This window comes from Dermacentor albipictus, unplaced genomic scaffold, assembly GCF_038994185.2.
Source record: "Dermacentor albipictus isolate Rhodes 1998 colony unplaced genomic scaffold, USDA_Dalb.pri_finalv2 scaffold_11, whole genome shotgun sequence".
Taxonomy (NCBI): Eukaryota; Metazoa; Arthropoda; class Arachnida; order Ixodida; family Ixodidae; genus Dermacentor; species Dermacentor albipictus.
The window spans coordinates 5,362,745-5,390,108 of NW_027225565.1; the positions used below are offsets into that span (position 1 = coordinate 5,362,745).

The window sequence follows — 27,364 nt, forward strand, 5'->3', positions numbered from 1 at the left end:
CAATTTGAACTGCGCTAGAGGTACGCGGGCGCTTCAGAACGCATTTTCTCTGAACACAAGTCTCTTCTTCGCACGAAACAAGCGTTTCGAGGTTTCTGGGATAGTATTTCAACAGTCCACGTTGATTTAATGTTAACATTTAGAGTCCCTTTAAGTAAGCTGCTCAAGTTTGTGAAGACACGTCGTGGTAGCTACAGCATTCTGCTGTTGTACACGAGGTCATATGTCCAATTCCACGTTGTGGCAGCTGCATTCTGAAGGGGGCAGGATGCTGAAGCATTTGTGTGCCGTGCATTCGGTGCACATTAGTTAACCAAAATTAATATAACCTTCCACTACTGCAACCCTCATAGCCCACAGTGCAGCTTCTGGATACTAAACATTATAATTTTATCAAATTCTTTTAAGTTTGTGAAATCTCAGAGGCAGAGGCTATGCACAGAAGTATAGAGATGCCACTTGCTGCTCTTCATACAACAGATATCACTGGATGTCTTTAGTTCAGTTTTTCTACTCTTGCGCTCAAGTTGGTTTACGGGGATTTTTTTTTTCCCCCTTCACACTTTACAGTTGCTTTTTTTTTCGGTCTTGTAGTTGCAGTAGAGTGCCATATTGGTCATTTTATTGTTTGGTAACAGTATTTATTATTTTTCGGTATTGTGCCAAGATATTCTTCCAAACATGAATGCCTTCAAAAGAAAATTGTACATCTGATTTCATTTTCTGCTCTTTTTGTCCTCTTTGACGCTGTTGTGCTAATGTTACGGTTGGGATCGATTAGCCACTCAGCTCTACTGGCGATGACCAAAGAACGGAAAATGAAATTTCCATTCAAAATGTGCTCTTTGAGGATGTTTCAAAATTGCTACCAGGTGTTTTCCCTGTACTGCAAACAGTTCTGCATTGAAATGTGTGTAAAACAGTCATTATCTTGAAGTTCTTGTGCTGAGAAAGAACACCAGCTAAATGTTGAATGTTTCGAATGGCAAAGGATATATGTCCTCCTTTGGCTGTTTATGACCAGCATGTGTATAATGCAATCTGTTGGAGGTGAGCACCTTTTCCCCTGCCCCCAAACACTGCTGTAGCTTTAGCAGCCAAATCAGATTGTACGACCACACCATATGCAATGCAGATATTGTTTTTATGTTACTGCACACCGCTGTAGGAGTCCCACATATTTAGAGCAGATTTGCTCATAGCACTTCTGGTTATTTGTCTATAAACAAATGTGAGAAATAAAAAGGATATACCGGGCATATACATATTTAAAGAAATATTTCCATGAACTCTTGTTTTCTCTGTCCTGTACACTTGATGTTATGCAGGTATGGTGAACTGCTTTTTAGAAGAAAAGTTTGTAACGGTAAATACAGTGCGTCCTCCCCCCTGCCCCATCTGTCTTTGTTTTCTCCTCTTTTTATCAAAATATCAGTGAAAAATATAACATCTGGTACTTAAATCTATAAAGTAAAAAAAAGTGGCGGTATATCCCACAATGACTGTCGACGGCTATGCATTAGCATTGAATCAATATAGCCGCACAACATATTGTGACCATCGAAACTAGTTATATAGGAGACGTGTACTGCAGGGGGACTCCTCTTTCGCACTTAACTATGAACACTCGGCACCATCTAGCACCACCGCCGCAAAACATGGCCTGGCACCCAAAATTCATTATTAAAAATTAAGTTATGGGGTTTTACGTGCCAAAACCGCTTTCCGATTATGAGGCACGCCGTAGTGGAGGACTCCGGATATTTCGACCACCTGGAGTTCTTAAACGTGCACCTATAGTACACGGGTGTTTTCGCATTTCGCCCCCATCGGAATGCGGCCGCCGTGGCCGAGATTCGATCCCGCGACCTCGTGCTCAGCAGCCCAACACCATAGCCACTGAGCAACCACGGCGGGTCCCAAAATTCATGGCGCACCGGTCCATGTGAATGCTGAGAAACGTGTCATGCGGCAATTGGGGCTCCGCTCTCGCGCTTCGTTCCGGATACACTGCAAATTATAGTGCCACATTTCGAAAAGGTCGCGCGTGGCCTTCGAGACGTGAAACTGGTGCGCCAATGCATGCAAGTGCTGAGCATTGTTCCCTTCCCTATTGCAAAAACCAGCGTCTCCCAGCGTCTTCCAGTGTGAAACCAGCAACGCGCTTTTTGGCGCTGGGTCGCACTGGGTACGCTGGCACTCGCTGGGACTCACAGGGACACCAGTGGGAACGCTGGATAAGAGCTGGGTCCCAGTGGAAGAGACGGTGGATCCACTGCCATGACACTGGGGCGCACTGGTTTGTGCTGTACAGGCGCTGGTTCTCGCTGCAGTTCGCTGGTTCGCACTGGAGACTGCGCTGGTTGTGTTTGTGCCGCGCTGGTTACAGTACGCATGGAGGAGCGCTGCTGAATATTAAATACTTAATTTATACGATTTTATCGCTTGATACTAGTCTCTTGTCCTAAATAACGCTATATCTTGGGGTTATAAAACCCTATTTCGTGTCCCCGCTTGGAATAAAGGTGCGTGAGCTGCCCATGTTTATTCATGCACATTTGAAACTGAAAATCACTTTCGTTTTTTTTTATTTTCCCTTTTGACTGGGCGGATAGCTAAATTCTTGAACGAAACCACGTAAACGCCGAGGACGCCGCGTTTTTAAGTAGTTCGCACGTAACGTATGACTGGGAATAGTCGCCGTTGTCGCAGTGTTGTGGAGTGGACATGAAATGCAGAAGTCGTTCAGACGCGCGACGGACCCCGAGTTCGAAGCTTATCGCTGAATTATATTATCGCACCGATAACAAAGCTGAAGTGATCCGTGCGCTTCCACTTTCCCTATTGTACTAAAAAAGTTTTGAGGCTAAAGTACGCACATCTTAGCTTTCGCCAGCTACCCGCGCCGAGATCGGTCCCCACCGAAGCTTAGGCCTAGCGTATCAGCCGAGTCTGTCCTCACGCTATCGGCGCGTCTAGGCTCAGGTATCAAGAAATATAACAAGGATAAATCACTATATATTTAAGCTTTCGCATCGGTGTTCTTAAATAAACAATTTTTTCATGTGTACAGTGCCAGCACAGGAAGCGATGACCGCTGATGTGACGCGTCATGAACACAGGTATATGCGCTATCGTCGAAGGCTCCCAGCACTAGCCTGCGCTTCTCTGACGAAGATATATGACTAGACAGGCGTGTTGACTGAAAGGCATCACTGAACTAAGGAAACGTTGCATATCCTTTGCGTGAAGAACAAGAAACGGCTATCGCAATCGGCAGTAACAGCCCATACACCGTCCCGGGTCGGCGGTTCATTTAGGACTTTTTTCGAAGTTAAAATAGTAATCGCAAGTGAAAATAGATGTTGTGGCACTTCCAAGCATACTGCTGAATACGGACAGCAACTTTTTCTTTCTGGTACAGGCGTGAGTTTTAGTTGCTGGGCGATAGCGCATCAACCATGCCTGTACAAGACGTATAGCTTTGCGAAACAAACTGCTTCTCGGCTTTGACATGCTAAATCATCCTCGTGTTTCCGTCTGCTGGCGTGGCGTAGCGCCTGACGGTACTAGCATCGCCTTAACGCGCTTTAGAACATTGTGCCCATGGCCTGCTCCGTAGAGAGACCGATATAAAGGCACAGGAAGAACAACATCACACAGGTCCTTGTACAGTTTTTTCCGGTTGACTTCACTCAAATATTGAAGAGAAAAACGCGCTGACAGAAACCTGCATGAAACCACAACTTCACGTAGAAAACCATAAACACCCCCTGGCAATCTGCCCACTGAGACAACCATATCGGGCAAGTGTTTGCCCAGGCGAAGTTGGCAAACAGTGTATAAGAACGGGTTTTTTGCGTCCCTGAAGAAAAAAAAGCGATTGACTACCTGTCTCAAAAATAAATGTGACAATCCAAGTCCTCCATTTCGAACTCGAAGAAACAAATTGGTGCGACTTGATCTCTCCCAAGACGATGCCCACACGAACACTGCGAATACCAGGTGAATTTTTTGGATGTTTACCCTTGAGCAATGCAAGACTTGGAGGATGTACCAAAGTTTGCTCACTAAAAATATGTTGCAAGTTGTGGCTCTAGAAAACATAGACCAATTCCAGCCATTCCATTTGTTTACTGTGTCCCGCAGCTTATCCACTTCACTACTCCAGTACGACTCACTGTCTTTGTAGCACTGAAGGGGAACACCCAAGTATTTCACCGGAGTCGTAACGAAACTCATGTTGGCAAAAGTGTCTGGGGTCGCCCGCCAATCCCCGGGCCAGAATTCCAGGCACTTACCCCAGTTTACCGCGCTGCCGCTCACAGCACAAAAACTTTTAACACATTTGACAGCCTGTGTTATACTGTCCAAATCAGTGCAAAACACAGCAATATCGTCTGCATAAGCCAACAGGCGGACTTTAACCTCGTGCAGTTTAAAACCGCGGACACAGTCATTCTCCATGACACTCAAACAAAACGACTCTATATACAAGCAAAACAACAGCGGCGAGAGAGGGCAGCCCTGACGCACCGAACGCTTAACTTGGATTCGCGCTCCCAACACCTTGTTGACAATAAGCCGCGTCGAGCAGTCCCGGTACGCCATGGCAACCCCCTCTCTAATTATTCTACCCAAATTCACATAGTCTAGAATGCACAAAAGAATGTCATGAGGCACCCGGTAGAACGCTTTCTCGAGATCAATTTGGAGCATTCCTATACTCGTGCACCCATTATACATCGCAACGTTCGAGGATACTGCGTAGTATATTTGAGAAGATAGTGCGGCCTTTAGTGCCACACGTTTGATGCGGCCCCACAAGCTTCGCAATGACAGTCTGCAATCTCTTTGCTAAGATTTTCATCATTATCTTATAGTCTTCGTTAGTGAGACAAATTGGGCGGTAAGAAGTTACTCTTCGCAATGCAACGGGAGCTTCTGACTTAGGTATAAGAATAGTGTGGGAAGATGAGAAGGACGGGGGTAATACTTTGAGCTGGAAGGCTTCGTTGTATACATCCGCTAAGGCTGGTGAGATCGCACCTTTGAAATATTTATAAAAAGCTGAGGTTAGACCATCAGGACCAGGGGACTTCCCCGGATGCATACTTTCAATAGCACCTTTCACTTCCTCTTCCGAAATTGGTTCCTCCAATATTTCTTTCATACTTTCATCTAGCCTTGGCATCAACGACAAAAAGTCCTTTTTAAAACGAGCAACGTCGACTGCGCAGTCGGTGAACAAACCACTGTAGTGCTCGAAGAAAGCACGCTCAATATCTTCTGCTGCGTCGCTGACTTTTCCGCGATGCTCGATTTCCGCTATCTGATTGCGGCGCGCATGCCACTTTTCTGAGCCTAACGCTCTTTTCGACGGTGTTTCTCCCATTATCAGCCTTTCAGCCCTTGCCCGCACCAAATCACCGCGGTATCTTTCGATATCGAACTGTTCTATTTTATGTTTCAGTGTGCGAATATCGTCCATGAACATGCCAGGCATCCTACATTCCTCACTGATCAATTTTTCTAGATTCCGGCGCATCTGTTTTTCTTCTGCTCCTTTTTCTCTGCGTATAGCGCTCGCACGCTCTAAAGCCTTGATTTTAACCGCCTGCTTGAAGTTCTCCCATTTTTCCCCAGATGTCGTGTTACCAACAGCGTTCATTTCTTCAACTTGCTTCATTACGTCCGCTGTAAACGTTTCGTCGCTTAGTAATTTCGAATTCAATTTCCATAGTTGCCACTCGAAGCCCTTTTTCTTTTCTTTCGTGGTTGCTACTAAAAAGCTGACCAAGCAGTGATCACTGAATGAAAGTGCACTCACATGGTACTCCTTACAAAGGGGTATCAATCAAGGCTCACATACACTCAGTCAAGACGGGCGTGGCTGGCTGCCTGAAAGTGGGTGTACTGCGTAGTCCTCCCACCACCGAGACATTCAGCCACGTCTTCCAAACCATCGTCCCTTATTATATCGCTAAGGGCCATGGTGCTTGCATCCTTGTACGGTCGAGCGCTTGTTTTATCACGGGCTGAAAGAACACAGTTAAAATCACCGGCAATAATGAGGAGCCTATTACACTGAGTATACTGTTTTAGCTGATCGAAAAATCTGCGTCTTTCCTCAGCAACATTCGGCGCGTACAAACAAATAACACGCCATTCCAATGACGATAATAAAAAATCGCAGACAATAAGCCGACCTGACGGGCATGACGTCACTGCTTCTATTTTTGCTCCAAGGCTATGTCGGATGAACAAAGCGCACCCGGAGGAAGTTCCCACAGCATGGCTCACTATAGCACAGTATCGCGCTAAGAATTGACGCACCATGCCCCCGGTTTCGTCGTCGCCCTCGACTTTCGTCTCCTGCACTGCTAGAATGTCCAGGTCATGTTCGCTAACTAGTCGGTACAGTTGACTTTGCTTCTTCCTTGAGGCAAGCCCACGTACGTTTAAAGTGGCCACACAAAAAGACCAATCCATAGACATCATTGCGAGGTGGTGAAATAAAATGGCTGTGGCTTAGCTAAGGTTAAGCCCAGGATGCGAAGCATACAAGCCTTTATTTTAACGCGACAGCGTTAAGTAGCTCGTGTCGCAGAAAAGCCGGTGTCGTCGGCGTCGGCTCAGGCGTGCGGCGCCTGCTCAGGCGCACATTTCGTTGTCGCGCCGAACGCTGCGTTGCTCGACGCTCACCGCGTCCGATGCGGGGGGCGACGCCGCGAGCGACGGCGCGAGTTGGAGCGCCGTTTCTCCGCTGTCGTGACGTCATGGTGTCACGTGGTATTGAAGGCGACACCGCCGCGCCTGAGGAGCTGGGTTGAGCTCTCGTAATATGCTTCGCATAAAACCCGGGGGCATGACGCTCACCTCACTACTGCGCTTTCTTCCTGGGTGCCTTGTCATGGTGCAGACCTCAGGGCGACAAAGGCGGCGTTTCCGCCGTCTTGCGTTCCGTCGAAGTGTTCCGTCGAAGACGCCGCACGGGAGTCGTTTTCGCAGGCGGCTCGTCCGTTGCGAGGGCGCTGGGCCCCTTCTCCTTTTCGCCTGCTTCGTGGGGCCGCTTTGCGGTCGCACTGGTACTGTTGCTATTGATGCCTGTCATCGGTACTTCCTCGGGAGTAGCCTCTACAGCTCCGCCGGAAAAAGTGTGGCCGGTACTAGTTGAAGCAGCCTTCTTGCTCCGTTCTTCCACGACTTCATGCAGAAGCCCGGCTTCGGGCTTACCTGGTGCTTCAAGGAGGGCGTCCTGTGGAGTGTTCGGCGTACCATCTTGGGTAGTGGGGTTTTGGCCCACTCCAGCTGCTTCCTCGGAGTCTGCCTCATCCATGAGGTGGTCCAATGCGTCGTTTGCCTGGACTGGTTCGGTCACGCTGGCGTACGTCTTTGGGCAGTCCGCGTCCTCATGGCCGAAGCGGCGACAACGACTGCAGCGCGGCACTTTGTAGTCCCGACGTATGTGCCCGGTGCTCTTGCAGCGCAGACAGAGCGGAGCGCGGCCTGGAACAACGACGAGAGTCAGCTCTCCGGCTATCTTGAGCTGGTGTGGAATGTCGTCGACTTTGACGTCGCCATGCAATTGCAGTCCAACTGAGCGAGTCGTCGAGCCCTTTTCAGTGACGCCTTGCACCCGCCACTTCTCCCGCGTCACCTCCAACACTTTCCCGTAGGGTGTCAGGGCCACACGAATGTCTTCGTCGGTCACGCCGTGCAGCAACCAGTGCAGCTTTAAGCGAACCTCACGGTTATTTAGATCGATAAGACGTTCTTTTTTAAATTGCACACCGGAACGGTGACTGTCAAACCGTGGCTGGCTGAAAGAGGGTTCTTTGTTCCTTCGGGCACTCACTGTACAATTTGCAGGCGGCAGGAGACAATTGAACATGTTTTTCTGTATTGTTGGGATGCTGTTTTCCTCTGGGATGTGCTCCAGCGCAATCAAAAAAGATTTCCCCCTAGATGCGTATGGGATTCGCTACTTGCCAATAGAAAGTGATGATGGTACCCCATTCGATATGATCATGCTTATGGCCCTGCATAGTATTTGGAAATGTAGAATGGCGGTAAGGCACACCGATCTCGATGCAAGAGCGGCTCGCCAGTATTTTAAAGAAAGCATACGAAACTTTGTAGAGGAACAAAAGTTGCTGGAGTGCATCCCAGAGTGGTTGCTACGTGTGGAATTATTATTGGCGATAAGGGAGTTTTAGCACAAGCGCGGCCGCACAAGGTCTGCGGTCGTTTTTTAACATATTGTGTGTGTGCCTTTTGATAATTTGTGAATGTGTATTTTTTATCCGGGCCAATGACCGGCAATAAAGAAAGAAAAAAAAAAAGCTGGCGTGGCGTAGCGGTAAGGTGTCGGGCTTGGGATCTGTAGGTGGGACGATCGAATCCTGGTCGTAGCAGTTTTGTTTTTTCCTTTTTTTTATTGCACTAAAACGCTCCTTGTTGCTTTCTGGACCGGTATAACGTAAAACTATTCCGTTTTGTTTCTATTCCAACATGGCCGACACCGCTCGGTCATTGGTCGAATTTTTTGAGGCCGCGCCCATTTTTCCTGCCTGTCAAGCGACGTCAGGAATGCACAAAAACTGCCACGTCAAAGTGACGTTTACGCACACATTATGCTAAATTATGCCGAACAAACCCGGCAAATTCGTGGAATAGCCGGTGAGTGCCCCGGTCCGTTTGGAATAGAAAAAAATGGCGGCCTTCGTGGTTTGTTTGGCGGCGGCGGCGGCGGCTCCTCTGTGCGGGCGCGGGAGGAGAGAGCCCGAGGATGCGTTTGACATGCCAGACGATCAGTTTCGGCGGCACTTTCGCCTGAAGAAAGAAACTGTGCGGTGGCTGTGCGACGAAGTGGCGGAGGAACTCGGAGGCGTGAGAACTTCAGCGCTGTCGGTGGAGCGGCAAGTGTTGTGCGCGTTGCGATTCTTCGCAACGGGCAGCTTTCAGGCCTCGGTAGGGAGCGAGGAGACGATCGGCGTGACCCAGCCTGCGGTCAGCAAGTGTGTGCGACGCGTGGCGGAGGCAATCGTCCACGCCGGGGCCCGCAACAAGTGGGTCCATTTCCCGAGGACGTCGGAGGAGAAGGCGGCCGTGAAGGAAGGGTTCCTTCGACGCGGCTCCATTCCCGGCGTCATCGGATGCGTGGACGGCAGCCTGATAGCCATCATCGCACCGAAGGGCGAGCAGAAGGCGGCATTCATGTGCCGCAAAGGGTACTACGCCCTCAACACAATGTTCGTAAGTATCTTAATTTTTGTCTAATTGGCCCGTGATCGCAACGCGTGGCTTATGCTGTGCGCGCTCTCGTCAGATCTGCGACGCAGGCATGCGGATCCTCGCCATCGACCCTCTGCGACCGGGGTCAGACCACGACGCCCACGTCTGGAGAACTACGTGGTTGCGTCGTCGGTTCCTGGAGGGGCATATTGCCAAGGCCGGCGAACACCTCCTCGGTGAGCAGCGGGAAAATTTTGTACAGTTGCAATTCTGGCAGCAAAGCGTGCTCGCGGCGTAAGAGAATATTGAAGCCCGAACCCCTTATGTTACAGTCAGGTTATTAAGTATAGGCGAGATGTAGAAATTTTCCAATGGTATCCGCACGAAATGAAGTGACAACAAACCTTACTTTAAACTAATTTTTAATGTGAGTGTACAGTGCACACGTTGTCACATTCTTTTTTTACACCGACAGTCATTTGTGAATGAAGACTACACAAAAAGCTGCCTTGCTGCAAATAGGGATGCTGTGTCCCAGCTATTGTTATCTGTGATCACAGCTGGGCCAGGTGCTCAGCCTGTATATTTCTTTATTGCAGCCTTTCTGTAGTAGGTGCATTTTACATGACCCATGCTTCGCCTACTAAACTTTGTGCAGATTTCATACCATTTTTTATGATCCTGCAGGTGACAGCGGCTACCCCCTGGAACCATGGCTCCTGACCCCAGTCACAGGCCACCCTCCCGTACACACTGCAGAAGGCAGGTACAACACTGCACATGCTGCCATGCGGTCCGTAGTGGAGCGGTGCATTGGGCTTCTGAAGAGCCGCTTTCGCTGCCTTCAGCGGTACCGCGCCCTCCACTACCAACCAGAGCGCGCTGCCAACATCGTTGCAGCATGTGCAGTGTTGCACAACTTGTGTCTTGATGAAGGTGACGTGTTGTCGGATGATGTTAGTGATGACAGCAGCAACAGCAGCAGTGACGATGAAAGTGGCAACCCCTCCCCACAGAGAGTTCCCCAAGTGAGGGCAGCACGCATGATGTACATGAGAGGCTGTGCTGCCCGGGATAATGTTATTAGCTCATTTGGCACGACACGGCAGCAGCACCAGCGATACCTGCAAAGGGTGCGAAGGCGGCTGCGTCGACAGCAGCACCGACAGCAGCAATAAACATGTGCCTGACACTGCAGGCAGATGTTTATTACCGCTGTCTACACATCTAATAGAGAGCAGGAACCAATGTGAAGAAATGTGTGCAATTAGTGGATAGCGTGCTGCTTTTTTTATAGAATGTGCTCAATCATAACCAGCGTTTTCACGTGTCCTCTGCCAGTGAGCTGTCACTACCGGAGATGATTGCATCATTCCACTGTGACACTACATGAGAGCCTTTCATTTAGTACCTGTGGATAGAACACTTTGTGTTCATCAGCAGAATGTTGTAGCTACTTCTCTGGGCAGCTGGGGTTCGCCAAATGATTTGCTGCTGCTGCTGTTGCTTCTGTCATCACCGACACTGTCACCGCCATCTGCACTGTGCATGGGAGGATGTTGGTCTTCGCCTCCTCGCTTCCTATTTGGGCTGCTGCCAAGCACAACACTTCTCGCTCCACCATGTGTACTGTGCTCACGCACCTTGTAGGCCCTGCGCTGTTTTGCCACACAGCCACCGCATAGTTCCTTGACATAAGGCCAAGTTATGCCGAAAATGATCGCCTGGCATGTCAAGCGCGTTATTCTCCCTTGGGAGAGTGTACATATGCAAATAGTTCTGAAATTGAAGGAACACAAATTGTAAATATTCATTTCAAGTGCAACTTGCATTGTTTAAAATCGTTTATTTATATCTGCATTGTAAATAAAACCATGTGATCGATCTTCAATGCCGTCTTTCATCAAAGCAAATGACAGACAAGTACACAGAGCATGGCTTCATGGCGCCAAAATAGCCGTGAGATGTTCACTACATGGGACCCAGTGCACTACCACTGGGCCGGTGGCAGATGTTAAATTGCATAAATATGACACGAGCATAATGACATTTTTTTGAACTCGCAGACAACCATTTTTCTTCATCCAGCAACTTAACAGCAAGAAAGATCTCTTCTCTATTATGTAGTTGGCATGTTTGTAGCACAAAACAGTTTCTTTTCAATGACTAGTGCCGTAATAAGATCACAATATAAAGCAGCCATGACATGCTTCTAAGGAACGACAAGTGAGAAAATGCTTGGCACTAAAACGGTATTTCATATAACGGCTGCAAGACCAGCCTGGCAGCGAATGTCAAAATAGCGGCCACATCGATGGCTCTGTTACATACGTCGCAAACTGTGCTCAACTACAATGGGGACTAGATTGTATTGCTATCATAGGTAAGGACACCTGAAATATCACAGCGACCACCACAGGTAACAGGTGCTTGGTGTGACCAGTGGCTTCATCATCAAGTATAGATTGATACGCATGTGCAAGCCTGGCCTGCCTGTGTATAAACACACATGCTTCTCGCAATAAAGCGCTCTTTCGTTTCCTGCTGCTCGGGTGTGTACACTTGGTGTTAACAAAAATACCAATTCGGCTACTTTGCGTAGGCACAAATGGTTATACATTGCAAACATGACATACATATAGCATGAAAAATGATTTCCAGTTATCACAGTATTGTAGTTATAAAGCGCACCTGTATGTGTGCGAGACAATGTCATAGTTGGCGTAAAAGTGATTGCACAGTGTATCTTCCGTGGAAGAACGGCGCACATTGAAACATATAAGTAACAGCAAAACAAAAGTGAACAACACCTAACGAAAATACGGCAAAAAATGTACATATAAGTTATACCGTCTCACTTGGACAAAGAATAATACACATGAAATGAACTTGGAGAAAAAAATACGGTAAAAAACAGAAACGCAAAAATATGACAAAAATTGTAAATATACCTTATACCGTCTCACTTGGACATAGATAAAAACACCAAATGACTAAATGACACACTAAAAAAACACGGTAATGAACAGAAACGCGAAACTTGCACTAGATATTAAAATAAACATGACAGATAATTACACATAGATAGATAGAACATAGATAATTACACAAAATGACTAAATGACACACTAAAAAAACACGGTAATGAACAGAAACGCGAAACTTGCACTAGATATTAAAATAAACATGACAGAAATTACCTTGGAAAAAAAAATATGATTAGGGACAGAAATTACGGAAAACAGCCATATCATCCTTTAGTGCTGCATAAAAAAAAAAAAAACATGCATAGATAGGTGACACTTGTACCTAACAAAGCACTAAAGGATGATATGGCAAAAAAAAAAAAAAGCTGCCCCTTAATGCTGAGGCGGCGCGCGCAGGTCGGCCAGGGCAGCCAGCAGCTGGCGCAGCGTGGTCGCAATGAGGGTGTTCGCCTCTCGCGAACCACGCATCTCGGCCACCAGCTGCTCGAGGACTTGCCGCGTCGCTCGCTGCTCTTCCACCAGCTGCGAAACAAATTCACTTAGTTAGCTACAGGTTATGCAATGTAAATGCTCGATTTGCACTGTTTGCAAGTCTTGCAGTTTCAGCAAGGTTACTCTTGAGGGCAGCGAGATCATTCACATATGACATGACAAATGGCCGTGCAAACGTACATGGTCTGTTATGTTAAAAACGTGTGAAACGTAACAAATCATACCAAGCTGCCTCTGCCTGTCAGAAGGCAGTATTGGTGACTAGTTGAATTGTTAAACAAATTATGATCATGCTGTCGCGATACATGCAACCATGGAAATGTTTTGTAAGTTGCTATGTGTTAAAGAACACCTCAAAGGAGATGTATAAACGTGCATGAGCCAATGAGCCAAATGACTACACATGCCTCTCATGTGTAACATGGTTGTAATGTACATTATTACCATGTGCCCTAATCACCTCTTCAAAAAATGACCCGGCCAAGTTGTACGCACCTGCCGATGTTGCTGCAGCAACTGCTGGTGGAAGCTTGCGGCCTCCGCGTTTGCCGCCTCAGCTAACTGGCTCTGCCGGGCATAGTCCGCGGCGGTCCTTGATGCGGCGTCCGTGAGGACCTGAAGTCGGGGTGGCCTGCGGGGCTGCTGCCGAGCTGATGGTCCGTAAAAATAAAATCAGTAAACAGCTGTTAAGAAAACTAATTTCGCTCCATCCTGCATAGACATTTTACTGGTTCATTATCAGGTGGAAGCCCAGAAAAATAATTCCGGCAACACACCGTTCACAAAATGAACAGTCAATTTGCATAAACAAAAAGGCACTACACCATCATAAAATACTACACTGATAGTACTTTCAGCTTGTACGCTGCATTACAAATGATGTTAACAGTCACATTATTGTTCCATTTTGCAGCGACCCTTAGGCAGGCACTTCTTCTTTGCCATGCAAATAATATAAATACACAATTTCTGTTTCTAAGCTCTTAATAGATAATGCTTGGAGTGATGTGTTCGTATTGCAATAGCTGCTGAAGTGCCTTACGTGCAGTGCCACTGGTCCCCGGCTCCGTGCCCACCGAGACGCGCGCAGCTGCTGGTGGGGCAGGGGGCACTTCAGCGGACTCCTCACTACTACTGTCCTCCTGGAACAATAAAGTACAGGACATAATGTGATTAAGTTCCATCAACTGGTTGCAATGTCTATTTCACTTATCACGCAATTCTTAATCCATCATGCGACATACTAGTGCCTTGGAGCTTTGACAACTCGTCGCTAATGCTTTTCGGATTAACGAGTCATGAAATCCACCACAGGGTGTTTCTAACAGCAGTGGGGCAGCATTTCCGTTCTTGCAAAGTACGGATATCATGTGCTGGCATGTGTGTTGAATTGTAAGAATACACACACAAGCACACAACGGCAAAATATTCACCACGGTGTAACTGCCCGACATCGGTACACATAGCAACGAACATTGCTACTCACCTCAGCATCGCCGTGAAAAAAATCCGCAGGGGCGGAGGCTGGGCCGGTATGGGCGAGCACGGCGATCACTCGACCCTCTAGGCCGCCCAACTTTCCACCTCCCGTCTTCCTGCAAGTGCATGAACACCGTCAGCTTATACGTTCCGAAGACGTTGCTAGTCGCGGGCTCACCTCTTTTCGGCGCCAACCTGCGCCGCGAGTTTCTTACATTCGTACGCCATGCGCGCCCAATACAGGCGCCAGCGCCGGGCTATCTTAACTGCCGGCCCGACAGCGTTCAAGGCAGCGGCAATTTCTGCCCATAGTCCCCTTTTTTGGGCAGCACTCATACTTGGCGAGAGGCTGGTGGAGCCTCTCGCCAAGTACGGATGCTGCTCCATAAACTCCACTAGCATAGCGGCCTGCGCGGCCGAAACGCGCGCGCTGTTGCTGCTCTCCGCCATTTCTTTTTCGCGCTCAATTTTCGCCGGACCGCAGCGAATTAATACCAACAAATCGTACCGTTTCAGATATCAATTCGTCGTTAAAACATAACGGTTACATTCATTTAATGTGTCGTTATTTTATCACGCCATAAATGCCACGTTAAATTTAACACAAGTGAATAACAACAACAAAAAAACTTTTCTCGTGCGAATATCCAGCAGAAGCATCTGTACCGCCCGCACGGGGGAATAGATCACTGCGCAGCAGTGTGTGGCAAAGAAACAAAAATGAGCCTCTCTTACAGACCACCCTCGATTTAAATCATGACTACATTCGGAGACAGTTGCGATCGTTTATAGAAAACGTTTACTTACCAGCTATCTGTTGAGATGCCTTCCAACCTTCATCGATTCTTCCGTATCCTATGCGAATAAAAGCAAAAGTGAACACCATGCGATCACCCAGCTCAGATGGTACTGCTCAGTCACTAAGCACAAGAAAGAATGATGCGTTTACTCACCGAGCACTACGCTTTCGCAGTCTTCATGATGTTCACAGCTTCCAGAATTCTTCTCGGGCGAAAGTACCACGTACGGCAAGATTTCAACTACTCACGTTACGGACAAATATACACCAAGTGCGGGCCACAGGACCGATCAGCTGTTTTCACGTAGCCGCCATCTTAAGTGTGCGTAGCGAAATGGATTGGATGCGGAATTGGCACGTGTGTGGCTATGACTCAAAAAATTAAAATATTTGTGCTTACTTTCAAGTGCGCTTCAACTTCTCTTGCGTTAAAAGATTACAAAACACTTTTACTCTCAGCGACATACAATTGTTCTTTTATCAGACGTTTATGTCTTTATGTCACTTGCTATACGGTCCCTTTGCAAATAAAAAACAAGCAAAACATACTTCCGGCAACGATGGAGGCTGCTGATTGGACAGATTGAAAAACGTCGCTGGTTCCCGCCCCCATACGCAGAAACTGTCGCGTCATTTTGACGTCCGGATTTTGGAACACTTTTTGTTTGGAATAGAGTTACGTTATCGCGCCCCTGTATTCAAAAAAATATATACGGCGTCCAGGCACCGCACATTTAACGCGCTAGAGCTGTTTTTCACGCGAGTAGCCAGTGCCTCCCAGCACGCTGCGCCTTCCCAGCGCCCCAGCATCCAGCGCGCTGCACTGGGCCCATAATCCGGCGCACTGGGTTTTGCAATAGGGTAGGTATACCGCTTTTCAATGAATGCTTTTCACACCAATCCCTCAGCGAGCTGTGCCATAAATGCACTGGGTTTGTGCTGCCCTTCAATGTACATCTTGCCGACTTGGGTCATTGAGTATGTGTCACTGAGTGCGCAGCAAAATGGAGGGCTGCTTGCACTGTGGGGATGCGCAACTCTCATGTGTCCCCTGATATGTTGTTTTCCCGCATAGCTCCCGTCTCCTGCAATCTGGCTTCGCCGCGTGGCCTGGTGCCCGCGGCAGTCGGTATGGTTGAAGCGCAGTACGAGAGATTGCGCGAGTGTTGCGCTGCTAACGTCACCTAACGGCGGGGTTACTTGGGCGCGGAAAGGAGAAGGCTCTTCCTTTTCGGCTAGGGTTCGGCAAGCGGCGCGGACGTCCCGCGCGTGCGCCGATCCATGCTTCTGCGAGACCGTCGCGCGAGGCCTTGTTCGGACGCGCCACCGTTCGCGTGACCGTACGCGCGAACGACCAGGCGTTGGTGTCCAGCATGGGGCGAACATATTTGCTCGTTATCCGGTCGCGGTGAGTCGGACTTCCTAGATTTGTCGCGCGCCCATGGGCATGTTTTGTGGATAGCAACTGGCTAGCAGGCATTGATCTATGAAAGGTTCAATAAATGCCCTTGTGATTGTTTGCACTACTGCGTTGTCGTTCCTTTGTCCCAAGAGCACATGTGAGGATACCACAGCACACAAGCGAGATAAAGGCTGTGCACATGAACCGGTCGCCTTTTCCCTGTTCATCTCACTTTGTTGGTTCTGTGGTGCTTCTGGCTGGGGCATGCACTGTTTCTTGTGTTTTGAATGTGTGTACTTTCTTCCCACTCTTGCTTGCTTTAGAGACATAATGAATGAATAGCGTTAAAAGACGAGGATGAAAACGTGACACACACATGCGCTGTGCGTGTTGCCTTCTCGTCCTCGTCTTTTCGCACTGTTATTTTACACTATGACAGAACCAACTATCCCACCAACAAGCTTTAAAGAGCCCCTCATCAGGCCACATAGCAAATTTTGGTTATACGCTGGAAGTTGTTACGCGTCCTCTAGGGGGCGTTCTCCCGCAAGAAGTTTTCAAATCGGTTCATTAATAGCCAGGATAGAAATATCTCAGTGCCGCAAACCCATGATTTCAGGCGGCGAGCGCCACTGCCAAGAGAGACACTTCTCTTCACGTGCCCCGTCTAGCCTCCGCAAGCGAAATTTTCCTTCCCTGCGTTCTCCCATACCGGAGCCGGAGAAACGCATGTTCCATATGTCACGGGCCCGCCTTCATTTTTTTTCCTCGCTTTTTTTTTTTGCGGCGCGGCGCACTTCCGCTGGCGGCGTCGCCCGCGAGCTGTTCCTATTGTCTCGTTTCGCACAGCGCACGATTTTGCGCTCTGTGCACAGGACAGCTGACTAGCGGTATAAGTCACTGCTACACGAATACCGAGGCAGACGCAAGTGGATCATAGACCATGATCGCGCGCTGGAAGACAGTAGAAAATGACAGTTTCGGTGTCTGTGCGCGCGACTGCACGATGTGGGAATCAGCAGACGAAACGGAACTACATCTCTCTTGCTGCGGTGCGAAGTAAAACAAAAACACGCAGACATTTGGTTCGTGTGTTTCATTAACTTGAAAAAGGGGGTACCAGCGAAACACAAAAGACGCGCACACAAGGAAAAGGCGTTAAGCATGGACGGACGCTGGACTTTATTATTATTTCTCTAAACTTTAGTTAGTCTATTTAAGCAACACATTACACGAATAACAGATGTTGCCTTGAATAATTATCAAAGTCAGGTGTCACTACGAGCGACATCACAGCACAAACACGAGTTCGTAAATCCGCCACTGGAAAAGCTGGCGCAACCGTCGGCGTGACGTAGCTTAAGGGATCACGTGGACACAGCGGCCGCGTCGGCAGCGCCGAAGCGAGATGAAAACGAAAGTTTAAAAGTCCCACCTGCGCTGTGGTTCTGATTAAGTGGTGAGGCTTTCCCGCCTTGGGTGTCTGCTTGACAATATTTGAAAGCACTATAATAGGTAGCGGCTGCCTGTCGAGGCGTGCAGCATGGTAGGCTACTGCTCGGTGCCGCAGTGCCGGACATACGCTGATGGCAGGCCGGCGATCCGGTAACGAAAGTGCTTTGTTCATGGGAGGGAGCGATATAAGTACACTTGGAAATCGGTGACGGAGACGTCACGTGTTAGCAGTCGGGGCGCAACCAGGATGACAACGTGATATGCCCACATCTCCCCTTTAATGATGAGAAGGTCTGGAAGTTTCAGCTGGCAACGGGTATCGACAGGGTTGCCGACGCAATCTTGTGCTCCTGCGTAACTGCTGTTGTCCAGGCTGGAGGTAGTCTTCTGAAAGCCCCTGCGAAGTTGATTCTGGCTCCGGTTGAGGTGCTGCCTCCCGCAGGTGCTCTCTTGTGCGACAGACTTCACAGCCGTCTTCGGTCTTCACAATCGTAGATCTTGGCGTTGCGGCTGGCCTTAGAACAATAGCTGGATAGGGGCGCGATCGGAGATGGTTGTTCGGCGCGTTCGTTCGGTTACCGGCGCGCGCGATTGGCCTACTCCGTGCCGACGTCGCCAGTCGCGGGGCGCGGCCACGTTTTTGGTGACGTCAAAATGACGACACGCTCCTGTCAATCATCCTTCAACCGAGCATTTCGTCTGCTAGGCGCCGAACCCGACCGGAGCTGGGAAGTTTGGAGTGATCACACGGCGCCGCGGGGCGGCGCTGTTGACCGAGGCGCGGGAAGCAGCCAGCCGAAATGAGCGCCTCGCCAGCCTCGCGTCGTCTGCATCTCTAGAACCGAAGTGAAAGTGAGCCCGTTTCAGATATCCCGCGCTTTCTGCGAGCGTCAAAGAATAAATATTTATCATGAAAACGATCTTACGTCAGACCACATCATTACTCCTGCGAAATTTTGCGGGCCCAGTTCGCACTGTATCGAGATTCAAACGCGTTTTGTCTGTGCACATTTCGTGAAGCGGCTTGGGGTGTTAAGGGATATAGTGGGGGGCTTCGAAATAATTTCGACCACTTCGGGTTCTTTAACGCGCACTGGCATCATACGGCACACGGGCGCCTTGCATTTCGGCTCCCTGAAAATGCGACCGTCGTCCTCTAGATCAGCGCAGTCAATCACCTTAAGCGTGACGCACGCATAGTAGTCATTCACCCTATACAATCACCCTATGACGTAGTCACGCACAGTAGTCAATAACCCTATGCGCATCAGGTAATGTCTCCAGATTAAGAGACATTAATCTCTTAATCTGGAGACATTACCTGATAATTCGTCTCGACGTATTTACAAGCCACTTTCTGTCTGCACTTACACACCTGTAGCATGTCATTTTGACGCTCATATAAGCGATTTCCCATGACTGCAGACAGTGAAGCAACAGATCTGGTCATGAAATCGTTTATTTGCAAGTGAGGAAAAAAATAGTGAAAACTTAACAACACACAAGATTTCGGTGTTTTCCATTTCTTCTCACTGCCCTGCTGATTGACACCTTATAGCAAAAAGTGTATCCTTGTGAGGCAATGAAAACGTGTAACTGAGGCTGTCAGCGTAGCAGAATGGTCCAGGCAACCAATTTTTGGCATATCACGAATTGACTGCAATATTTCGGCCACAGATTTGGCATGCAAGCGTGTTACACTGAATGAACGAGTGAGTTTCTTTTCAAGGGCATTTACCAGCTTATAAGACGATTCTGGGGGATATAAAATGCCCCCAAGGTCCCGCTCTTTGGATGCCTCTGATGGAAGTTCTCTGGGGATATTGCCTTTATCACTAAGACATGCTGCTTTGCAGTCTTCACAATGTGTGGGCAAAATACGCCTTCTCGCCACATAACCTGCAATGTAATAAACTTTAAGCCGGTGCTCTACATAACTTTGGTGGTCCACAGCCACTTGCACGGCATCTGTTGGCACAGCCTTAATTCACGCTGTCTTCACTGTGGCTTTCTTGTTCAGCCAGCACCTCTTCAACAAATAACTCCAGGACATCCGACGACACATTGCCGTCCTTGGGGCTCCTTGTGAGGCTCTAGAGGCTAAGACACCTGGATGTGCACAAGCAACATTTGTTACTTAAGCATGCCGAACTTCTGCAAAACATTGGTACTATTTACCAAGCTTGCACGAATACATACCTTATGACTACAATGAATTGAGCTGGGGTAGGATGATTGTTTGCCCCACTCGCTTGTCTCACAACGCCAAAACATTGCTCTAGGCGGTTTTGGCTCAGTTTCGAAGTCATCATGTACATGATGTCAGCATTTTCGGTAAGGTACTTTAGAAGGTGTTTTGTTGAATGGATGGTCATCCTCATCCCCTCAGAAGTACTGTTATTAAGAAAGCCGAGCCCATTGGAGTGAGCTTTTCATTCATCAAGAAACGGAAGAGTTTCATCAAGGGTGGCCTCTTTCTTGCTGCCCCTTTTTATGCCATTCCTACTGAAGATATGGCCTCAGGAATTCCACAAATATATCTTTCAGTGGCTTCCAGGACATTGCAACGTCTGCGGGAATGATACCAAAGAGAACAATCATGCACCATTTTGAGAGAAAAACTATGTTAAAATAACATCATGACTTCTGCAGGGAACCTCGACGTTGTAGCTTCAATGAGCCTGGCCTGACCATTGGGACCACTCGATCCCGTTTGGCAAACGCTTGTTTGCAGGCAGGGGCACGGAAGAGATACCTTTTCTGTGGTTTTCTTGTACCCAGTATCACATCCGGGCACAAAGCTCCGTCTTCTTTTTCGCTGCCGACTGCATCTCGCCCTCGAATTACGGATTGTCGCGAGGAACACTCCAAAAATTGGAGGACGCTTAAGCTTCGCATTCAAGAGTGGGACGCGACAGCGTTCCCGTCGACCCGCCAAGGGGTATAAGACAATGCGCTACGGCACAGCGATCACTTACGATGCGCCCCGCATCGGACTTAGCGCCCACCTATCACGCGGTGAGCGTCGAGCAACGCAGCGTTCGGCGCGTCAACGAAACATGCGTCTGAGCGAACGGAACGAACCAAAGAACTCGGTGTCTCGGAGGGGAAACGATCTACGCCAGCCAAACGTCGTGATCGGCACGGGCAGAGAGATAGATAGTAATCTAAACCGGGAGCACGGCGAAGCGTCGTCAGGGGAGAGGGAGTCCCGCGACGCGCCTGGCAGTGGTCCCAATGCGGGCGCGGCGCGCCTCCTGTCGGGGCAGCGCCGTACATTGAGAGGAGGGAGTCTTCTGTGTTTGCCGCAAGATGGCTCTGCGTGTGCGGAAAGCGCAGAAGAAATGCAGCGGAAATTCACTTCGCAACTCGTGTAATTGCGACTTCTGTACGTTACATGTTCATAATTACCGATATACACCGCATTATAACTTTCCACGGCTCGTTTCGAAGGCAACACCGCATTCACTAGAGGCGCGTTTGCACCGCTTGGAAGCATCGAACTCGTGGCTGAGTGGTAGCGTCTCCGTCTCACACTCCGGAGACCCTGGTTCGATTCCCACCGGGCCAATCTTGGAAGTTGCTTTTTATTTATGAAGCGCCTGCCGTGATTTATCGCTCACGGTCAACGCCGCAAACGCCGACGCCGACACCGACGCCGACGACACCGGCTTTTCTGCGACACGAGCTCCTTAACGCTATCGCGTTAAAAGGGGCGCCGAGACCAACTGACAGCGGAGGCGCAGGCCAGCACGGCTACGAGTCCCCCGCCGTAAAACCCCTCAATCTACCAAAGTAGCGCCATTTGCTTCCCTCCTCCTCCGCTCGGCGCGGCCTCGACGGTGGCGCCGCTGGTGCTGGGCCTGCCGTAGCAGACGACGGCTAACACGCTACGGGAGGAAATCCGCAGAAAAGTTCGTTGGAGCCCTGCGGAGCAGTTTTTTTTAATCGAGATCTTTCTTCGTCAGTCGGTAACTGGCCTTTAGAATTTCGTGTCGGAATTGCGAAAGCAATAGAGAAAAAGGCCATTATTCAAGGCGTAATTAAGGCGTAAAGCGCGCGACGTTGAGAGTTCGTGTTGCTGATTCACGACGCCAGCACGCGGTGTATTCAAACACGCGCGTAATTACCAAAGTTTCAGGTGTTGACAGCGTGAAAGTATGTGTACGTGGTTTCGTGGGTTCATTTACGTACCTGCAGGATACTTTTGTTCGGCCGGCGCGTGAGAGATTGCTGACCGCACACAGCCATTCCGGCTGTGTGCGGTCAGCAATGCCTGGCAACAGGGCAGTTTTTTCATTGCGGGGTGCTTTGGTAATCGTGACGATATATTGTTTTTTTTTTACAAGTACTGCTCCAGGAGGGCACATGTAATGGCTAACGGAGGCCTCTGAAGAGCACGTGACATTACAATAATGCAGGCATCGTAGGGAGTGTTCGCATACAAAATTGGCTGTCCGCGATCCTATGCCCCCTTGGCATGCACAGGCTTCGGCGAGCCCCATCCAGCCCTGGTTCTAGCTTTGGCGTTCCCGTTGCCGCTTTGGTGGCCTGGAGGCGCCGTCAATAATACGAAATAATGACAAGGTGTTACAACTAGTAAATAAAATTTATTGGAGAAATACAATCGCGCTGAGGCGCCAACTTCTAAAGCGGCGCTAGCGCGCCTGCGCGAGTATTATGAAACGCCAACGAGGAATGTACCGGCCCACGTACGACTCTACGATCAAAGTGCACGTTAAACATTCCCAGGCGAGCTAGATAAAGTTATCCGGAGCCATCCACTACAACCTGCATCCTAGCCTTAGTCGCTTCGGAACTTTAACAACGTTAATCACCACAAACCAAATCAATACATGCGGGCGTACATTCGAAAAGACTGCATCGTAAGTCATATTGAGCCTTGCTAAAGCGTCGAGAATGTGCTAACTTCTGGTGGAGCTCAAAACACACCCTGAATAAAGTCGCTTTTATGTCACAGGCCAGGTGCAGATGCGTGCATTTCACCGCAAGACGAAACTACACGAAACAAAGGGAGCACATTCGAAAAAAAGAGTCAAACAACGCGCTAAAAACCACGCAGAGCATGAACACACACTTTTTCGAAGCGGAAAGCGTGAACTAGGCTCGAAATAAGAGGTTGTGAGTAGCCGTGGCCCTTACTTCACTAAGCCGTGCGTTCTTTGCCACTTCCTCGAAGTCAGCCCGCCCGATCCTGCGAATCTACACTTCATTTTTGCGTTGCGCCCGCCGGACGGCAAAGCAAAAAGCTTTTTGCCCTCGCTGTGTCTGTTGCGGCAACCAAAGGCGCAGCAGCATGGCATCGCAATTAAGTTATCGGCCCTACACATTCTATTACGCTAACACACTCTGTCAGTCTGCCTGCCGTACTTTCGTCGCGCAGGCCCAACAATGGAGGTCGGCGCGCCCTGGAAAGAAAAAAATATACAAAAGCGCGGCGCCTGCTCCGCGCTGGAAAGAAAAGATATACAAAAGCGCGGCGCCTGCTTCCACGTGACATAGATTGGCCAATGGCGGAGCGGAGGAGGCTGGGGCGACAGGAGGCGTGGAGGAGGACGCGCCAGGGTGAGCGGGGTGTCGGAAAGATCTAAGAATGGCGCTACTTTTGAAAAATTGATGGGTTTTACCCCGCCGCGAGCGGCAGCGCCACATTCCCCCTGGTGGCATCGGTGCGCAAGGGGGTCACGCGCGCCCGAAGGAAAGAGATCGACCTATAGGTGGCAGCACCGTCGCCGCGTTAGTGTGGATGCGTCGCCCGTGCGGTGTGTGGAAGTGTAGGGAGCTACTGTTTTCATTTCGCGATTCTGTGCTCCGTGCCCGCAGAAAACGCTTCATTTACCATCGTGAGATTTTGTTCGGTTCCGCAGTGCAGCACATATTGCACAGAGCCAGGGATAAGCTTTCACTACTATCCCGTTGACGCGGCACGTCGCCGAGAATGGCTCGTCAGGCTTCGGAACGGCAAGGCGCCTTCCAAGTATGCGATGGTGTGCAGTAAGCACTTCGACGATGGTGCGTTCAAGCGTTCGCTGACGAAAAAGGATGGCGAGTAGTCCAATCTGATATCACGTTTGGGAATCCTAATCAGCAATCTGGGCATTAATGTTTGCTGCATGCGCAGTTGCTGTGCGTGTGAAGATCGTTGCAGTCCGCGAAAGTTCGTGTCGGCGTGGCCTGGGATGCCAGTAATGAGTTGCCTGTGCTTTTATATACTTCCGCAAGTAAATTAACTGTGTGTCCACGGGTGCAATTTATTTTATAAACTTCATGCGCCGCCTGCGCAGTGAATTCGAGGTTCGCGCTCAGCTGCGAGTCCGTTTAAACGACCGTCACCGAGCGTGACTAGTACTCACGTTTTCCGTTGTCTTTCCTCATCCTCAGCCACGGGAACTGTTCTCTGTGTTCAGAAGTGTAAATACGAGCATCGAAACACGGCAAGTGTGTACGCATGATGTCGTACAGATTAAACAGTGTCGTTTCGCGAGCCAACAGCGGATGGTCCATTAAGCGATGAACGAACATGCGCGAGCGAATTTATTGCTACTGCTCATATTGATATATTTGTTTCTCTCTTTTATAGGGGGGCGGAAAAAATTGAAGCCCGATGCACTGCATTCAAGCACCGCCGCAAATTGAAGTGCCTGCATGCGAAAGTAATTAAAGGGATCTAATGATTATGATACAACATAAATTATGCGTTGCATGCTTTATTTGAGCTTCGTGTAACGGTTGCAACTGGTTATAAAGCGACTCGAAAACATTTTACAATGGTAGTGACACTCTGAAACTAACTCGCGATTTCGTAGGTCTGGCTAAAAACAAAAATTGATAAAGCAACATAAGTTCTCTAAATTTATCGCATAACGTAAACACATCGCAAATCAGCGAGTCAGCTTAGTATGATGTAATGTAAACAAATCGCGATACGCGCCGCGACCAACTACATCCGAACAACTTGAGGCAATGCTTTACCCTGCAGGGCATGTGCAGTTCAATTCTGCTATTTTAGAGCGCAGCTCTTTGGCGTCCGTTCCTGGGTTTCGCGTCGTCGTCGGCGTTGTCGGCCTCGTAACCAGCTCCGCCCCCCTTCGCTGGAGTGGGAGACGAAGGACGCGAGCCGCGAATGGCGGAGACCAATGAGAGCGGCCCCTTCAGTGACGTGCTCGCGCGATGCTGGTGTCATGCGGACCCTCCTTACGGCTCGATGCGCACTCGTGTCTGGTCTCAGCCGATCCGCTCGTTTCGTACTATCGTCTGCTCGCGCCAAAGCTCTCGCCCGCGCCTGTTTGGTTCTGTTGGGTCGGTCTCGTTCGCGCTTGTTTTGGTTGTTATTGTGTGAGATTGTTTCTTAATCTGATTGTATGCGCTATGCGAATTGTATAGTACTTTCTGGAAGCCATGCGGCACCAGCGATCACACAGGAACCTTTGACGAGTCATGTATAAACGCCGGCTCGCTTGATCCGCAGATCAGATTTTCGACCATTACCGACTCTGCTACATGTCTCTCTCAAATTCTTTGCTTCAAAATATCGCGAAATGGAAACACGTATAGAGCTGCGCTCAAATTTCGCATTAGGGAGTATCGTAATCGTCGGATAATTTTTGTCTCGTCGCTAAAATTCAGGTCGACTCGGTGTGGGTCTTTACTAAGCGCGGACGACTGCAGCACGAATGCGATAACGTGCACAGGACCGTCAGAGCAGCAGGTGGAAGCGACGGCACTACACTCAATGATGTGGCCCGCCGCAACGACTTGGTCGCCTTCAACGAGACACCTGACACCGTCCCTAACATGGTTGAGAATTGTGCTTAGAGGCAAGGGTGCTGTAAAACGGAAAAAGAACGCATGTTAACCTCACAACACGTTGAAAGGAGACGAGCTCACATGGTGTGGTCGCGTTAAGCAAATGCTTTTCGCATCAGTACACTAAAAACGTACAGCGATTTACTTTACGAATTTCCGTTACAAAAATGAAAGAATAACAGGTTGAGAGGTTACTAACTATCGAACAAACCGTCCTTGTCAACATCCATCGTGATTTCGCGAACTACGATCGCTGCACACTGCGGCTGGAGCGGCGACGGGCCACCGGCATCCACACTTGGGAGCTTCGTCACCTCGCCGCTAGGAGCCGACTCTGTTCGATCTCGAGGCCAATAGACGAGAAAACCATGGCCAGGCGGCGCTACTGCGCCTCCTGACATAGGGTGCCTCGATGCGCGCGCCCCCCTCCGCCGCTCCGTGGAGGGTGGGGACAACCGCGTCGTCTGCTACGGAGTCCGCCGTATTTGTGCCCACTTCTTTCATCGCGCTTCGGGAGCGCGCACTGGCGCCGAACGCGTTTCCTTGAAAGTAAGCTGTTTTTCTCGCCGAACGACACGTATCATTATGAATAGAAGGAGAATGACTCAAATGATAAGATGTCACACTTTCGGCGAAGTCAAGAACCTCAGTGGCTGCTATCAGAAGGCAGTCATTCTTCGAAAGCGCACACACACAAACGAGGCTGAAGTGGGGTATTTGGAATGTATTGCGACATCCAATATTTTATGAAACCTCTTATATTCTCTGGTCTTAAAAAGTTCGCGTCGAGTTAACTGAATATTTCTTTTTTATTACAGCAAAACACTTATGTAGAAATCACTGAAAGAATCCACAAAAAATATGGTGTAGTGATCAAAATCTTTGCGACACCGCTGCATCAATTTATTACAACAATGTGCGAAAAATATGAAAACACTATAGAAAAAAGTTATAAAAAGTACACACCAGCTATGTGCACACTATCAAAACTGGTTTCACTGCAAGTTTACTGCAGCACACGTTTTGCTTCCGCGGCCGTTGACTTCTTTCTTTTCAAGCTGACGCAGGTGAATGCGTAACCTCATTCGGGCATAGGTGGAAATGAGAAACTTCTGAACAGTTGCACTGTGCACTTGGCAAGCATTCACGTTGAACTTAACCATTTTGCTCAAGTACGTCACAACAGCCTGTAAAGGAGATTGTACAGTAAGAAGGCTTTCGGTCCATTCCGTGATTCCCTTGAATAGCTCCTCGCACGACTTCAGAATACTCATTACTTGAGCACTGGGGTAATGCAGGTTGTCGCCGTTCCGGATGTATTCTTTTAGCCTTGTCAGGTAAGAATGCTGACTGTCTGTCGAACCTAGCAGAGCAGTTTTGCACTCTAGGTGGTTGAAAAGATGGTTGGCACAGCGTTTCCTTTCAGCAGCTTTCGTCCGTCCGCGCGGTTGTTTTCGAAGCAGCTGTCCACAAAATGGGCCTGCGCACCAAAGAAATAGTAATATTAACAGTCGAGTAATCACTGCACAAGGAACTAAATCCGTCCCCATGACATTACATTTAATATACACAAGGCCACGTGATGATACTCGAGGGATTTTCAAGCGTTTCACTTTTCTGCTGTTCCATTTTTGTCGGCTTTTAGGGGCAAAATTTTTTGGAAATTGGTATAGGAAAGTAAGTCAC

At 49.0% G+C, this 27,364-nt stretch overlaps 2 protein-coding genes and 1 long non-coding RNA gene across 3 annotated transcripts in view; 1 reads left to right on the forward strand and 2 right to left on the reverse strand.

Moving 5' to 3' along the window:
* The window catches only part of LOC139051362 (uncharacterized), a 144,651-nt gene that overhangs the window by 13,404 nt on the left and 103,883 nt on the right, over positions 1-27,364 (reverse strand). The window lies entirely within an intron of this gene.
* LOC139051256 (putative nuclease HARBI1) lies at positions 8,541-11,128 on the forward strand. The gene is made up of 3 exons (XM_070528257.1): positions 8,541-9,258; positions 9,332-9,473; positions 9,925-11,128. Exons 1-3 carry the CDS (start codon positions 8,716-8,718, stop codon positions 10,413-10,415), a joined length of 1,176 nt encoding a protein of 391 aa, XP_070384358.1. The 5' UTR covers positions 8,541-8,715; the 3' UTR covers positions 10,416-11,128.
* LOC135911393 (uncharacterized) lies at positions 11,275-15,673 on the reverse strand. Its single transcript, XR_010567311.2, has 6 exons — positions 15,149-15,673; positions 15,003-15,050; positions 14,203-14,311; positions 13,759-13,858; positions 13,212-13,366; positions 11,275-12,746 (listed from the first exon to the last, which is right to left on the reverse strand). It is a non-coding gene; the product is annotated as an uncharacterized lncRNA (long non-coding RNA).

Bases quoted from the DNA above. Each gene is read 5' to 3' on its own strand.
- LOC139051256 (XM_070528257.1), top strand. From the start codon at position 8,716: ATGGCGGCCTTCGTGGTTTGTTTGGCGGCGGCGGCGGCGGCTCCTCTG. The intron at 9,259-9,331 runs GTAAGTATCTTA...CGCTCTCGTCAG, and splicing joins ACGCCCTCAACACAATGTTC to ATCTGCGACGCAGGCATGCG. The intron at 9,474-9,924 runs GTGAGCAGCGGG...ATGATCCTGCAG, and splicing joins GGCCGGCGAACACCTCCTCG to GTGACAGCGGCTACCCCCTG.